General features: G+C 42.3%; 1 protein-coding gene across 1 annotated transcript in view; it reads left to right on the forward strand.

Annotated features, from left to right (window-relative positions):
- Positions 1 to 6,359: 6,359 nt before the first annotated feature.
- The window catches only part of LOC109465927 (UDP-glucuronate 4-epimerase 4-like), a 9,919-nt gene continuing 953 nt past the window's right edge, over positions 6,360 to 15,325 (forward strand). The window contains exons 1-2 of the mRNA XM_019763412.1: positions 6,360 to 6,581; positions 14,531 to 15,319. Of these exons, the coding sequence (XP_019618971.1) occupies positions 6,506 to 6,581; positions 14,531 to 15,319 (865 nt within the window). The 5' untranslated portion in view covers positions 6,360 to 6,505. The remainder of the gene's footprint in view (positions 6,582 to 14,530; positions 15,320 to 15,325) is intronic.

Here is a 15,325-nt window from a genome sequence, read left to right on the forward strand (position 1 = left end):
TTTTGTGGGGTCGTGTGGCGCAATCGGTAGCGCGTTCGGCTCACACCCCAGAGGTCGTGGGTTCGAACCCCACCTTGTCACCGATCTTGTGCCCTTGGGAAAGGCACTTTACACGACTTTCCTCACTTCACTCAGGTGGAAATGAGTACCTAGCTTCGGCTAGGGACGTCCCTCGGATAGGAAGTTAAATGGAGGTCCCGTGTTTGGGGAGAGCCACACCCCAAGCACGTTAAAGATCCCACCACACCTTTCGAAAAAGAGTAGGGGCATGCCCCGGTGTGCGATGGTGCAAACGCTGCTGTATGGAGTTGGTGATTCACTTCAAATCACCCGAATGGAGGCCTGGCGAACCTCTGTTCCGTATCAGCCACATGGTGATTACATCACCACACATGGTGATTACATCATCACCCGGACGGAGGCGTGGCGAACCCCGTCTTGTATTAAGCTAACGAAAGGGTATGCCACCTTGTAAGGGGCGGTATAACCCCGACCAATACGGTCGACCGATGATGATGATGATGATTATTATACTTCACTCTTGTATAATGCATCCTTATCCATCTGAATCAGTGATTACACTATAACTCATCTCCACGATTTTGTTGTTGACAAAATTATCAGTGACAAGCATTTTCATCAGTACTTATTACTCATGGGAAAGGAAGTATTGTTCTGAGTGGCTGAGCTGTGGGTCTGTATGTCTGTTTGCCCTGACAGAGCTGGTTGGCCGCACGTGAGGGGTAAGATTGACAGGAGCTTAAAAAGAACACAGGTCTCCGATTTCTTTTAGTTGCAGTGATTGCCATTCTCCGCCAAGCATATAACAGACCAGTACTTAAAATGTTGCAACGACGCAAGACTGGCCCAAATCGTACTTTCCTTTTTACGTACTTCATTCACTTCTATAACGGTGAAGAGACCCTGAATTGAACTCTATCAAAGTACAGGTAAGACAGCCCTTTGGTAGGATGATAAAGTCCATTACAGTAAAGCTACAGGAGAAGCCAAAGGGAAAGGTCTCAAAGAGGTCATTGTGTGGTTATCAATGATTGAGAAGAGTGCTTGGAGGAACGATTTCTCTCCAGGCTTACACAGCTAGTTATCTGTGGTAAATAGTTTATATTCCGTCAGTCATTACAGAAATGTCTTCCTGAATCCAACGTAGAAAACATTTGGCTTTAGATTGCCAACATCTCGACCCCAAATCGACGTTAAATGATAATCGGGTGTTATTGATTAGATGGTTCGTTTTCCACGGCTTGATGGTCAATAATGTGTTAATGACCGGGTGTGGGCGGGGAATGGCCCATGGTGAGGATTTGCACTCCCTCTCTCACTTTGAGGTCGGGATTTGGCGAGATTTCGTTTCCATTTCTGCGAGATTACTTTTTCGACACGGGATCTAATTTATTCATGAATTGTAGCGATTATGTAGGTTGCCGTATCTCCGCTGATGGGGTGGATAATCCCGTGGATATATGGGTAGGTTATACGGTTCTACTTACTGACGGTCTCTCGGGCGTGCGGCAAGTTAGGTCACCGGTTCGTATCTGTTCTGTATGGAATCTATGGATGGCGTCCATTGAAGACAATAATTTTGATGAAAACAAAAAAGCAAAATGTACTCATGATGAACACTATACCAATGCAAATAGATATTCAGCACGTGGATGCAGGCTGTTAAATACAATTAGTGAAACATATAATGAACTTGTGAAACATATAATGTTCTTTCATGAAACTGTTCTCCAACTCTTGACTCATTGGAATTTTACTCCCGTGTGACGTTAGCGCTGGGTCAAAGTTCGTCGGAAGTCGGTACCGCCCCCCGTCCCGGTTGAGCGAAGGTTGGTATATATGCCCTGATGTAAATGCTTATATTTTGGGAGAGGAAGCCATTTACATCAGGGCATACCAACTTTCGCTTAACCGGGACAGGGGGCGGTACCGACTTCCGACGAACTTTGACCCAGCGCTGACGTCACAAGTATGTAAAAGTCACGCGTCTACAGCACGGGTCAATTCTCGTGAGTTGGAGAACAGTTTAATTCTCATTATGTATTTTACCAACTCAGATGAACGTTCATGCTAACTAGTACAATAATACTTTGTTGAATCCTCTTCATAAAATTTTCCGATGTTGACGACTTCCTTGATTATTTTCAGTGCCTTCTTTTCAAGACGCAAGAGCATTTTCAGTACTCTTCTTGGTCTTTGATGTTTATTTACAAAAAAAACTTCGTATTAGATACACTCAACATTGGAAACAAATGACTACACGCGCTCATGACCGTTACAGTAGTTTCATTTGCATCTTGGCGAACTTTTTACTTTCCTCGGTTTGTGACCCGCATTAGTTTTGTTGGGATGGGTCCAGTTTTACCTCCCCACACCCATATGGCGTTAGAGTCCCGTGGTATTTCTTTTACCACCGGAGCGGGCTGCAATAGCTCCCGGCTTCAACCAGGCTGCACTAAATATTGATTTTTGTCGGGCTATTTCCGGAGACCCGTGATTTTTCCCGGCATTGATACCAATCTCTGCCCGACTCCCTTTGATTTTCTCCTTTGCAGAGAGGTAAGCACCATGTAAGAGCTTTCTGAACAGCTTGATTGACTCACTTGGTGCTATTCAGGACTGTGAAATGTTGCCTGGCATTATAAGTGAGAGAAATCACAGGTAAGAACTCGTATATATTTACGGATTTGTAAAGGAAGCGTAAAGATATGACATACTGTATATTTACGTTGTATTTAAGCGCACAGAAAGGTGACAGAAAAGCTAAATGTTTCCTTTCAGTGGCCTTTACGAAGTCTTAAAGTCAACTTAAATATTTTCCAACCTTATAATACTTCTTTTCATACTGCGGAATGTTTCTTAAATGTCTGTTTTCGTGCTGTATCACAGTGAGGGGTGAACCCAAGCTTTACTTTCAAAGTAGCGCCTTATGTTTATGTCTAGGATCTAAGTTGAATTTGATTAGAATTGACCAAGAGAAACCATATCAAGTTTCTATCTTTGTTTTCTATGACGCACAAGGTTTTATACAACTAAGAAATAGATGGCCTAGTTCGGAGCATCACGGGGTTTTAGCGCATGACACTCGAACCAGGAAAATCTATCAATCATTTGGCAACCGCGCGGCCTCCCTCGGAGATATCATTTTCAGAGGCCGGAAGTTAGGTCAATGTTTCGTGCACCCCTGTCTGAAGAGAAGACCCCCAGGATGTACCTTATTATGTGGCAATTTGCTCCTGACGGTCCCCATCAATCATCCCGTAACTAAGGTGACCCCCGAACGCGCGACACCCCCTGGAGGCCAAACGTCATACTGCAGTTCCCGTCCCACTTACACCCACCAGTGTTACATAATGACTCGTACGTACCCTATTTGTTACGTGGGCGGAATGCGGCCTTTATACAACATCAAGAGAAACCATCCATCTACCGGAGCTACCGGCGACCATTTTATGCTAACGTGGAAGTTCTGTCAGGGGAGATGTATTGTTTGGGGTGGCACCGTCTAGCCTACTGTCTTTGAAGTCTGGTTGTCTGACGACTTCGGGCCATTCGATTTAGAAATTCAAAAGAGGGCGACAGGGAGCATATTTTTCAATTTGTACCTGTGTAAAAAAAGTGTTTGTAGTAGATCATCACCTGCATAACTATTGAGATACAACACGTGCTGCCTAGAACGTAGCGTTGGTGTGGAGCGTGAATGCACCCTCCACTTACTAGTACTTTCACGTCCCTCTGAGGAAAACAGTAACGACTTGAAAGGAAACACCGACTTTCCTTTGTAGTAAAGTATATCACTTCTTGAGCCTCGACAAATGTCTATCTAGTTGCATATTTTCTAGCTACTATTGCAAATACAATCCAAGAGAATGTCGTAGAACAAATGATTGAATCGCCTTAACTTGTCCATGTCACCATCATCATGGACCGATCTGAAGAAAATATTTCTGTTTGGAAAATGACAGTTACTGCGTTCACATCATCCGCCCTATATGAATACATTGGACGGGTTGACTTAACCGTTGACATTCGTACGACAGAAAGCATCCATCTTACATCAGTACAGTCACCCCTTGGGATTTTTTTGTTTTCCCTCTGTGGATCCACGGGCGACATCCGCAGAATCCACGTGTCAAGGCGGGCCGGCGATTCTGAGGCGGAAAAGCAGACCATCAATAATAAGTGCCCGGAGTTGGTCCCAGGGGGCAGGGGGAGGTAATGGGGGCCAATTAGTCGTCCTGAACCACACCAAATGTTGGGGGCACACCGTGATATAAATCTAGTTATTGTACGCGGACAGAATATTTCATTATTGGCAGCAATATGGGTGGTCCACCATGAACACTGGCGAATATATCACCAATGATTGGAAAATGTTCACATTTAATCAAGATTTGATGAAGATTTGGTAGTGGTAAGGTAAGGATCATGGTCAGTTTGAAATTAGCTGGCCCTTTATCAGTCAACGATATAATTCCACATTTCACAATGCATGGATGATTGTTGACTATGGTGCGTTGCCGTTGGTCTTCAGTGATCGCCTGACCAATGACTGCAAAAATGTTCTTCAAGATTTGATGAATATTTGGTAAGGTAACGATTAGAGTTAGTTTAAAATTATGTGACCCTTTGTCATTCAACGACATTATTTCATATTTTACATTGCATGGATGATTGCTGAGTATTGTACGTTGCCGTTGGTCTTGATTGCCTGACCAATGACTACAAAGATGCTCTTCGATTAGATGTGGTAGTGGACAATAGAGGAAGCAGGGTAAGGATAAGGGTCAGGTTAGCAGGTTATCCGTCAATCAAAGATACAGCTTCATATTTCACAATACAAGGATGGTTATCGAGCGCTATGCGATGTGCTGGTCCTTTCAAGAATCTGCACAGCACAGTTAAATTACATGTGTCCGCCTCATACACCACAAGACTCAGCAGTTTCTTCGTGTAGCTGGGATTCGACCTGCCTTTCTTGTCACATCAAAAGCCTTTGGGTTTAATATCGCCCATTTTGCCTGAATAATGCGCCAATTTATGTCACATCGGGACAATATATCGCAAATCAGGTGCTCGCCGGAGCGCCGCTCACCACAAATCGATAGACAATTTTATTACCAGGCCGTGTGACGTCTGGACCAGTTGAGCATTTTTGACTCGGCCTCATCCTTATTGATTCACCAGATTTGGTGTGGAGTTGCCGCTAACCGGCTCAGGGACCATTGCAGATCATTCGTTTGACATACAGAAAGAAATCAGTACTTTTCTCTAATGAAACATGCATATGTAAATGTGCGCCATTGCCGCCTCTCATCATCCCAGCAACATTACGCTAAGGGACTATACCTTTTTCAAAGTAGATTATAAAAAAATGTTCAGACAGTTGAACAGTACCGAGATCCACACATCAGTGTTATAGAATGATCCCTTACATACAGACCACAGCTGGTGACCTAGACTCCCAGTTCAGGAACAACGGATAAAAAGATCTAAAATTCGATAACGACCGAATGAGGAAGAGCACGGATCTGTTACCGCGATTTTGAATAGATAACAGTTGGGTGTCTGGTGTCTCATCTGCGCCCATTCGCCCAATCAGGCGTTTTCTTACGGCGCTACGCTTCCCGGTTATACCTGCTCTCATGCGGAAGTGACTTTATTACCCTGTAGTTTTGCAGAGGGACGAGTAATTATGGAAATCCCGCGGCGTAAGGTTGTATTCTCCGCCGCAGCTTACCTACAGAACCCTCCGGTGGTAGGGCGGGCCGTCTCGCTGATGTGACGATGATGCATGGCGTAAGGCGATTTCAAACACGCCGGGATGCTTTAATCCCTTACAGGGCTTAAGCTGACACAGCCGAAATGCATCGACTACTCGAGGTAGAAGCACATTTGAAACTGTAAATGTTCTGGTGTACGTGTAATAAAAAGAGGCGTCCCGTCACAGTAATGGTTTAAAAAATGCTGAATGGAATCCAACGATATGCAACTGACTTCACATCAAACAGCAGTGATACAAATTTTCCCCAGAAGCCGTGATACCGTTCTGAAGTCGGTTTATGTCAGAGCACACGGCAGTCGCAGTGAATTGAGATTGACCACTGAAGAAGGCGCCGTTGTCAGCCCGACTGTTCATTTGTTGGACGACAGAATTTCAAACCGATGCTGTAACGCTGTCTGCTGTTCGAAAGCGCGCTTGGTTTCTGCATGCGTCTATGTCCTCTGGGCTCATCACCAAATCAATATGTACCATTGCTATCTGTTCCTTTATTGCAATTTAAAGCAATCGCATTTATTCGTCTAGCGTTATGCAATAGCAAAGATAATGCGATCTACGGTAGTCACCGGAGCTCCCAATCATGTAGCACGCTGCCCTCCCATCATCTGTTCCAGTCGTACCTGAACCTCGCGGGCATTGCCGTGCTGGTGCTGACACCAACAGCCGGCGGAGACGGGGGGAAGGCGGCCCGGAACCACAACCATGAGGATCCGGCACGTCACTCTCCTGGTGGCCGCGGTGTTCCTGGGCGGCATCAGTGTCACCTACGTCCTCCTGGGTAAGGCCAAGTATTCATTACTTTGGTAACGTTTTGCCTCCGGCAGTAGGAGTTCTTGAATTGAACAATGGTTCTCACATAGCGTATGTACGTTTGTAGCAAAGGGATCATGATATGTTCGTCCTTTCGTATCAGGTTAAGGTTAAGTACAGATCAGTGTGCTGAGATATTCCCACATTGCTTTGTCACGTAGGAAGACGCTACGTACCGGTATGGGTTTTTACCTACGTATAATGTCCTTGGTTTTTACGTATCTGTTTGAATTTGCATTAATCTATTCACTCGTTACATCTTACAGACAACAAGCAGAATGCATTTGCTAGACGCAGGGCTTAGTATGTAATAAACAGACATATTGAAATTATTCTATAATCTTGCTTCAATGTAACGTGACGGTGTACGTGCATCATGTTATAAGCAGTACGGAGTTGCGGTAGTTTGTCACCATGTTTTTAGTATCTTCCCAATCCCCCATCACGAAATTAAGCAAGCAAAACATATTGGACAACCTTGTCACCGGGAGAGAGATCTATGTCGAGTCGTGTTGACAAAATGTGTAGCGAAAATTCAGGAGCATGCGTACATGTATCCGACAAAGGAAACCAATCTAAGGTTAGCACCTCAGCAGTAATGTAGACTGTCAGTTTTCATCAGAGCCATCGATGCGTGCTGGCTGTTCATGCATACATAGTGGAATGTGGAGGGTAGCCCATTACCACACGTCGTCTGTACTACATCACTGCTGTCCTGAAGGGTAGTCATTATATAGAGATTTATAAGCGAGCCTACTAGAAAGATATACAGAAAAAGTTGAAGTAGCACATGAAAAAGATAACAAATAGACAGGTTGATCAACAAAATTGGATCACGCTCCTGTAGACATGTGTGTACTTTTGGGGCAAAGACACAGGAGAGGTTCAGCTTCTAAAGCCATTGAAAAACCATTCCAGTGCAAAGGTTACGACTGTTATGGCGTTTAAATCACTATGTTTCCTCTTACTTTGAAGATAAAAGTATGCAGCAAAAATGTGTGAACACATCTCTCACCGAGAGGATTATATCTAATTCAATTTCCTCTCACGTAAGCGACGAAACTGTCTGACAGCACAAGCACGCACAGTTTAGATATTTCATCTGTTTGTGACGGGGACTTTTTGGCATGGGTAAGACAGAAGATTACCGTGTCCAACGTGTAGGAGGATGTAAATGGCGTGTATTATCTAGTGTGAGAGGAGGTATAGGAGTATTAGGGTTATTGAGGACCTTGGATGCTTCAAACTTTACCACGCTATACATCAGAAGTGTGCTGATTCGATCTCCCAGTGAATGCCTTATAAACTTAACGTAATTCTATTTTCTAATTTAATAATTCCCACAAATTTTACTCACACCATCGTTTAATGCTTAATGAATCACGCGAGAATTAAGATTAGTTATGTATTGGGCAATTGAGTCGGCAGAAAAGTAAGACCAATTTCAATTCAAACTTAGATTACCCAAAATATATACTACGTACGTACCGGATCCTTTTGAAAAAAGTATCTTTGACATCTTCATTCTCTTTTGGTGTCTATTTTTTCGCCTGACCTGTTATCTCTGCCCACACCGTGCCTGCGGTGTAACGCTCTCTAACACCATTAGCTTTTAGTGCCTTGATGCCAGAAGGTGATACACCAGCTTACAGCACTGGAATGTAAGGAAAGGCGTTATCTACTGCCGGATACACCATTTCTACAACTGTCTCTTGAACGCAAAACCGAGGGTGGCTTGGGTAAATGGATTAGATGATTTTGGAGTACGTACGCTGGTTAGACATCCAGGTAAACAATATATACTCATAGAAAATGCAAACTCTACTACTAGGTTAGGCGACATGGAACAGTTTGCCATCAGTTAGCTGTAGTAGAATTGGTAGTTGTTATTCCTATTGTTATTTGGGTAGAGTTTTGAAAAGCAGTCAAGACAGCAACTTTAGAGTACAAGCAAGTAAAGTCATGCGGAAAACGGATAACTGTGCAAATGCCAAAGCTATGTTGATAATATTCCTTATTTGCTACGATAACACAATTGACAATGACCTAATAGGTTGTAAAAGGAATAAGGTTGTTACAACTGAAACTGTTCAGTCTCTCGAGCTCGATTGTAAAGGATTTTAGTGAGGTCAAATCTATAACACAACCACAAGTCCATGTTTTATATTTAGTACGTTGCGACTCTCAAACTCCTATAATGTATAAATATTAATGCAAAAGACACCACACGCTTCGTAAAATGACATCGATCTCAGTTTGACGATTGCATACGTTGTAAAATGAATGGCCATTCAATAAATGATCAAAACGGCAAATACAATGGTGTCCTACCACTGATGAGAACTATTACTGACGCGTATTACACACAGGTACACAACAACTAATGACATGGTCTCGGTTATACTGACGATTCAGCTTATTCACAGGTATACGGTATCGGCCTTGGAGTCAAAAGGGTTACTGGCATCACATCAAAAGGTCTCAAGTTAATCAATACTCAATTTCCAGCCAGGGACATAACCGCCCAAAGCGATGGGAGTGGAAGTCGTTAGAAGTTGGCACATCTTCAGAGTGGGACTTGTTTCCGATTGGGAAATCAATCTGACGGCGGAAATACGTCTAACGACAATCACAGGGGATGACTCATGTGGAGGAAGACGAGACAAAACATTGGTGTCAGCGATTTCAGAGACTATTGTAGAACCTTTGGTAGGTGACAGAATTAAAGAGATTGAATTCTACTGTATGTCAGGACTGGTGATATTTACAAATCATTATCAAAATGGACAGGTGTAGATATGTAAATATGCGTCCATTCAAGTTTGACGAGAAAGAGTTTGGAAGTTGAACACACCCCTACCAGTCGATTGGCCTCCATACTGTAATACTTGCAGAGCTGTGTGGCCCAAGGTCTATAGAAAAAGGAATAGGATCCGCCCTTTACATCTTATGGGGGATGACATTAACTAACTTAAATTGACTTTAAATGACTTAAACTAACTGTAGGAAGTTTGGTTCCGCATCGATAGAAGTTTGCTACAATCAGTCGCCACAGGCGCTGACGTTCTAATTGCTGCCAGTTCAGCTGGAGCGAACCATCGATCGTAGACTCAGCAGTTTGTATTCCTCTGAACTTCTTTCTCACACAAGTTACGGATTAAACCGGAGGGGGGCTTAAAGGATCACAATCCTTTAATAAAAGTTCATACCCGGTGTATTGTCGTCATCATGAAAAAATTGTAACTCTGATCACAATTACCTTGTGCAATACCATGTCATTTCAACATTGTCATTGTAATGTAGGTGATGTTTAATAGAATTTATAAAAACGCACTTTTAACTACACATTTTGTAATTTGGCACAGTTTGAATGTTTTCTCATGCATTGTACACTTCTATCGCAGACATCGAACTTAATACAAAAGCTAGTACACTTAGCAGGAGTAGGAATATATCAACACAACCTACACACTGTGAGGTCTCTTACGGACGGGCCATTTCTAAGCATCGTGCGCTGTGAACAACTCGTTTGTTATCTCTTGACCCGTGTGTAGTTGATAACTTGCTGACTACCTAATTGGGAAGAGATACGTAATAAAAAGTAATTTCCTTCAAAAAATCGTGACCACCAACTGACAGTCCGGTGAAATATTTCCCTTCGTGGAAATCTCACGAGCATCGTAAAAATGATGAAAGGGTGCCTCTTTGCAACCATTGCAGGATTTGATGGTCTAACGTGTAGCTTGTATCTATAAAACATTGAGTATATAAAGATAGTCTGTCTTTGAAAAGCCATTATGGTAGTTTATGCTGCGTACCGCGCTAGCGCTATTGTCGCTGTTTCACCTTGTAGTCACCTTGCTGTCCTGTTTAATCAAATATGTCAATGTGTTCTATGTTCTCTGTTTGCGCTGGAAACACATAGACTCCGGATCCTATCAAGCCTGCTGAGAGTCAAGTCTTACGTCCCTGAACGTTAACATCCATGCCTGCTTTGCCCAGTACTAATGCTGACATGCTCCAGACATCGGTGATAATTAGAATCAATTCGCATACGAAACAGAAATGAGGATTTCGGCCGTCAATCAGTTTATTTCTTTAGCCTTTTCATCACAGAATGGAGGGGGAAACGGTGATTGCTCACCTCTTCTCATTGTCTCCCTCGAAATTGGGGATTTCCATTAATTAGAGCATAGACATATGTTGAAAATCATGGAAACGGTTGGTTAGAAGCAGAATAATGCACAGCGACAATTTGTGGCTCTATAGTATACCTACCCAAGGACGATGGTCGGATGATTCGATACAAAAGCACGGTGATCAATGCCTCATCGCGAGCCATTTCGGAAAAGGTTAAATCTCCTTTGGCTACATCTGGGTAGATTGTAGTAAAATTTCATGGCCTTCGAATGCTTTTTTCGAGATTGCCTTTCTCAGGAGAACAGTTAAGAGCAATATCTTTATTCCATCCCAAAGGGACGGCTCTCACGGCGTAACATATAACGGTATAACGGATGTTATCAGCCTGTGCTGAACCCGGATCTTCCGTCCGGTCCCTCCATTTGTACCCTGACAGATATGCAGTTTGAAACACTGCCGGGGCTTAATTGATTTCCTCTCGGCCGTTACTCACGCACTGGTCGGTTGCACAGATTCGTGATGTTCTGGCCATTTGTCTGCGGGCACTTTCACCAGGCCAGGTATCATGTGTGTACTCATAAAGCAAAACAATACTTAAAAATTTATTAATCAGTATGTAGCTATATTACACATCTCTGATACGTAAATCGTCAGGCATTAGCAACATTAGTTCCTATTTTATATGCCTCTCTAGTTCGAAAACGATGTTTATTTTCATCATAATGCTTAAGAGAAAAATAACTTAACAAGGTTTGAAAACAACGTCTATCTTATTGGATTAGATTATCCACTTCATTTAATCCAATTTGAGCAGATGTAATCAATTCAAAGATGATTGATTTAATAATGTTCATTTGCCCTGCTCTGTATACGATTTCCTTTTGATTGTGGTTCGCTTCGCCGCATGTGAATACGATTTCTTCTGAAGTGCCTTTGTGATGATTAGATTTATACCATCAAGTGCATCTAAAGGTTTATGTTCTTAGTTCTACACGGCGATGCCATTCAACCATAGAGATGTAATCAAATGCTAGACTGGCCAATGTAGAGCGGACGAGAGAGTTTAATTGTGTTTGCCTACGCGGAATTAAAGCAGTGAAAGTTCTGACAATCGTGCCATCAATCACGGAGGTACGTCTGAATACCGATGGAGAAGTTTGGAGATCAAAGTACGATCCCCGGTACAGGCCCATGCGTCTTCCCCCGCCACTTTTCAGCGCATCCCGTCTACTTTGAAGTTGATGAATTGTGTCCAGCGGAATGCGTTGACGCTGATGCAAACTCAAATGGACTTTTTCTATTACCGCATGCATCTTAAATAATTGCCTGTCTTTCTCGATCGCCCATGCTATTTGTCTTTAGAAGTCTCGTCGACAGAAACAAAAGATAAAACAAGCTTTAAAAGCATCGAAGTCATTTAGTTTCCCGGAAATATGATAACCTTATAATTTAGTTTCCCGGATATTGAAATAACCTTATATCTCTTAAGAAGTATTTCTTTTCTATAATATATCACTTGAAGTATATTATATATCATCAAGTGTCAATACAATGTCGACTTTGACGACTTTGTCAGAGTACATGTGCTTTCTATACTTCTTGTTTCTTACGTTGTAACCTTCAGAGTATTGGTATACACATGTAGCTACGTATGAGACATTTCAAAATGAAATGAAACCAAAATCGTGCTAGACAACATTTCCTTGATTCTTAACTTCTGAAATCATCCCAATTTGTCATTTGCTGTTTTCGAATACAGCAACAAGTTGTCCAAATCACCCAACTGTCAAAGAGTATTGGGGGCATCTGATGATTGTAACTCAATGACACAAACTGCATTGTTTCGAAATGACACTCTTAGCCAAATCAAGTTGATTTTGAAATTCTATATCTTGGAAACGCTGTACATGTTAGAAGTTACAGACAGAATTTCTACTGCCTACGCATACAAATGAATTTAATTGTTATTGCAAAACCGTACGATATATTGAAGGAAATACACCCCCCCAAACAACAGATGCATCAATGTCATGACAAAGATATTTGCAATTTGTTTTTGCGTCTACAAGACACTTACATGGAATTCCAAATAGAGCTCCAATTAACGATGAGTCACAGTAATGCTAATAGAACAATTAGAAACAACTCCTCCATTGCAAGATAGATTGAACACATTTCCCGAAGCACGGAAGTACAGTTTGGAGCGAGCATTACCACGTAACAAATTCGCTGTCTTCTTTATTGTGAAGCGTGAAAAATATCTATCATCATTCCCGACAGCGTCTCGACAATTATAGCGCGCGCATGGCTCGCTTTTATTACTCATACTTTATACAAACAATAAAATGAATCAAAATCACACAAAAGGGAATAATATAAAGGCCCGCGGGAAACGGTATCTAAATTGCGAACATTACTCTTTATTATTGCCTATCTAGAAGCCCATCAAAACAATTGCGGGTAATAAATGGATTGTTTTCATTATTGTGTATAGATCATTGTTGTTTACGACTTTTCGTTTGTTTTCGTCTTTAGCGTTGTAATATTCAGCCGTTTTATTGTCGTTTACCAAATTCTATGCGAAGCTATGAAATAATAATAATAAAATATTCATTTAGGGCGAGTCCATCGTAAAAATATTATCATTAGCAAGAACAGAAATGTTTACCTTAAAACGTAGGATTTATGTTATCCAAAATTATAGTATTCCCTTCATTTAGCAGGTCCACAGAAAGACAGAGAGCACTTAACTTCAGACTGACAAGCAAAGATAGAGCATATATATGTATTTCATTTGTGAAAATATGATTTGTTATAGATATTTGTCCCTATCCAGCAATTACCCACAGGAAAAACATTGAGATTGTTTGATAATGACAGGCATTTGGGCCATACCTCAGGCATTCTCCACTGAAGGCAATTGCGCGATTTATAAAGCAATTGTGGACGTTATGCCTGCACATTCGGGAGCATTAATGGCTGGAAACGTACCACCTGGTGCCATCCATATCGCGTTGGAATGTACGGAAGAACATCATGCGACTCGGGCTGACATATTTCCACTCAGTGGTGTGTCTGTAGGGATGTGCACAGTTATTGCCGTGCTCGCAAGAAGGACTTCACTACACTCCCTGTCAATCGATCACTTCTACTCTTTGTAGATGTTGCCTGCCTAGTGTTAAGACAATATCCATCTATTAAACTTAAAAATTTTGTTAGTAGAATATTCATCAATTAGTGACTGTTTTGAAAGGTAGTGAACACGTACCTACAAATTTTCGACTCCACTGTACGATTTGTCTTTTGATCACGGAGTGACCTAGTCTCGCGAGAACACGAGTCTAGATCGAGACTTGTGTAGCTCTTCTGGAGCTAGATGTTCGCTACCTTTCAAAACAGTCACCGATTGATGAATATTCTACTAACTGTTACTCTTACGTGACTGATGAACGTCTTCAACGATAAAATGCTGTTGTTCCTAATCCGTCACCTGTCTAACATACTGTGTTTCTACTTTCTGCATGCACGAACACGCAGAGCTGGAGTTGTCGAGAACGCCACTTCAACACCTTCAAATGGAAGGTTTGTTGGTTGATTATTGTTTTATTGTTTATATAATTGTTTTTGAAATAATGATTATATTTGTTTTCATTTTTGTTTATAAAATAAAGAGCTTGTCTTTGAGCTTGTCTCAACTGCTGCTTTTCCTTCATTGACCACGAAACTGAAACTAGCGTATCTGAATCGATCTAACAGCATCTTCTTGTCTTCTTCCAGCATCCCCCATCCATCAACGTCCGCTCCTCTGCTCGTCCAATAAACGCTCAATTTGGCCTGTCAATCAAACTAAGCATGTACTGCTTGTGGGCGGAGCCAGCTTCATGGGATATCACCTCACTCTACAGCTGCTGGAGTCCAGGAACTACGTCACTGTTGTGGACGACGCTGACTCGACGTTAGATCAGACTCTGAAAAGGGAACGCCTAAGACACCTTGAAGATATCTCAGATCAAAAATTAAGAATCATAAGAAACAGTACCTGCAGTCACAAATCCTTAGAGGAGTTGTTTAAGACTGCTAGCTTTTCAATCACTCATGTGGTCTTCTTTTCTCCGTTGGACTGTCACAATGACATTTCGTCTCCCAACCCTTCCAGTCACGTACACGCGGCCTTAGTGTGCTTCACAATGTTGCTCGGGCTCCTAAAGGATTCCCCGAGCGTAAACCTCCTTGTGATCTGGAGCAAGAACTACCCTTTTCACGTATTCAATGAACCTGGCGGGAGGCTCTCAATGAGGTGGTTATCGCTTGACTCGGTTCTGGTTGAAGGTCTGAAGGCGGCCGCCATTATTTACCATAACATCTATGGGCACAGCATCACTGGACTGGAGTTATCGGAGGTTTATGGGCCTTCCGGGGACGGGTCTTGCTCCGTCATACACAGAACAGTCATTGATAGATTACTGCACCGTCTGAAGTGTCGTCCGATAGTCGTTGCTAAGCAACACAGAACGGGGAACCCGTCAGAAGTGCGCGACTTCCTGCACGTGACCGATGCTGCTAGAGGCATGG

This window comes from Branchiostoma belcheri, unplaced genomic scaffold (assembly GCF_001625305.1).
Source record: "Branchiostoma belcheri isolate BF01 breed outbred unplaced genomic scaffold, Haploidv18h27 scaffold16, whole genome shotgun sequence".
In the NCBI taxonomy this organism is placed as follows: Eukaryota; Metazoa; Chordata; class Leptocardii; order Amphioxiformes; family Branchiostomatidae; genus Branchiostoma; species Branchiostoma belcheri.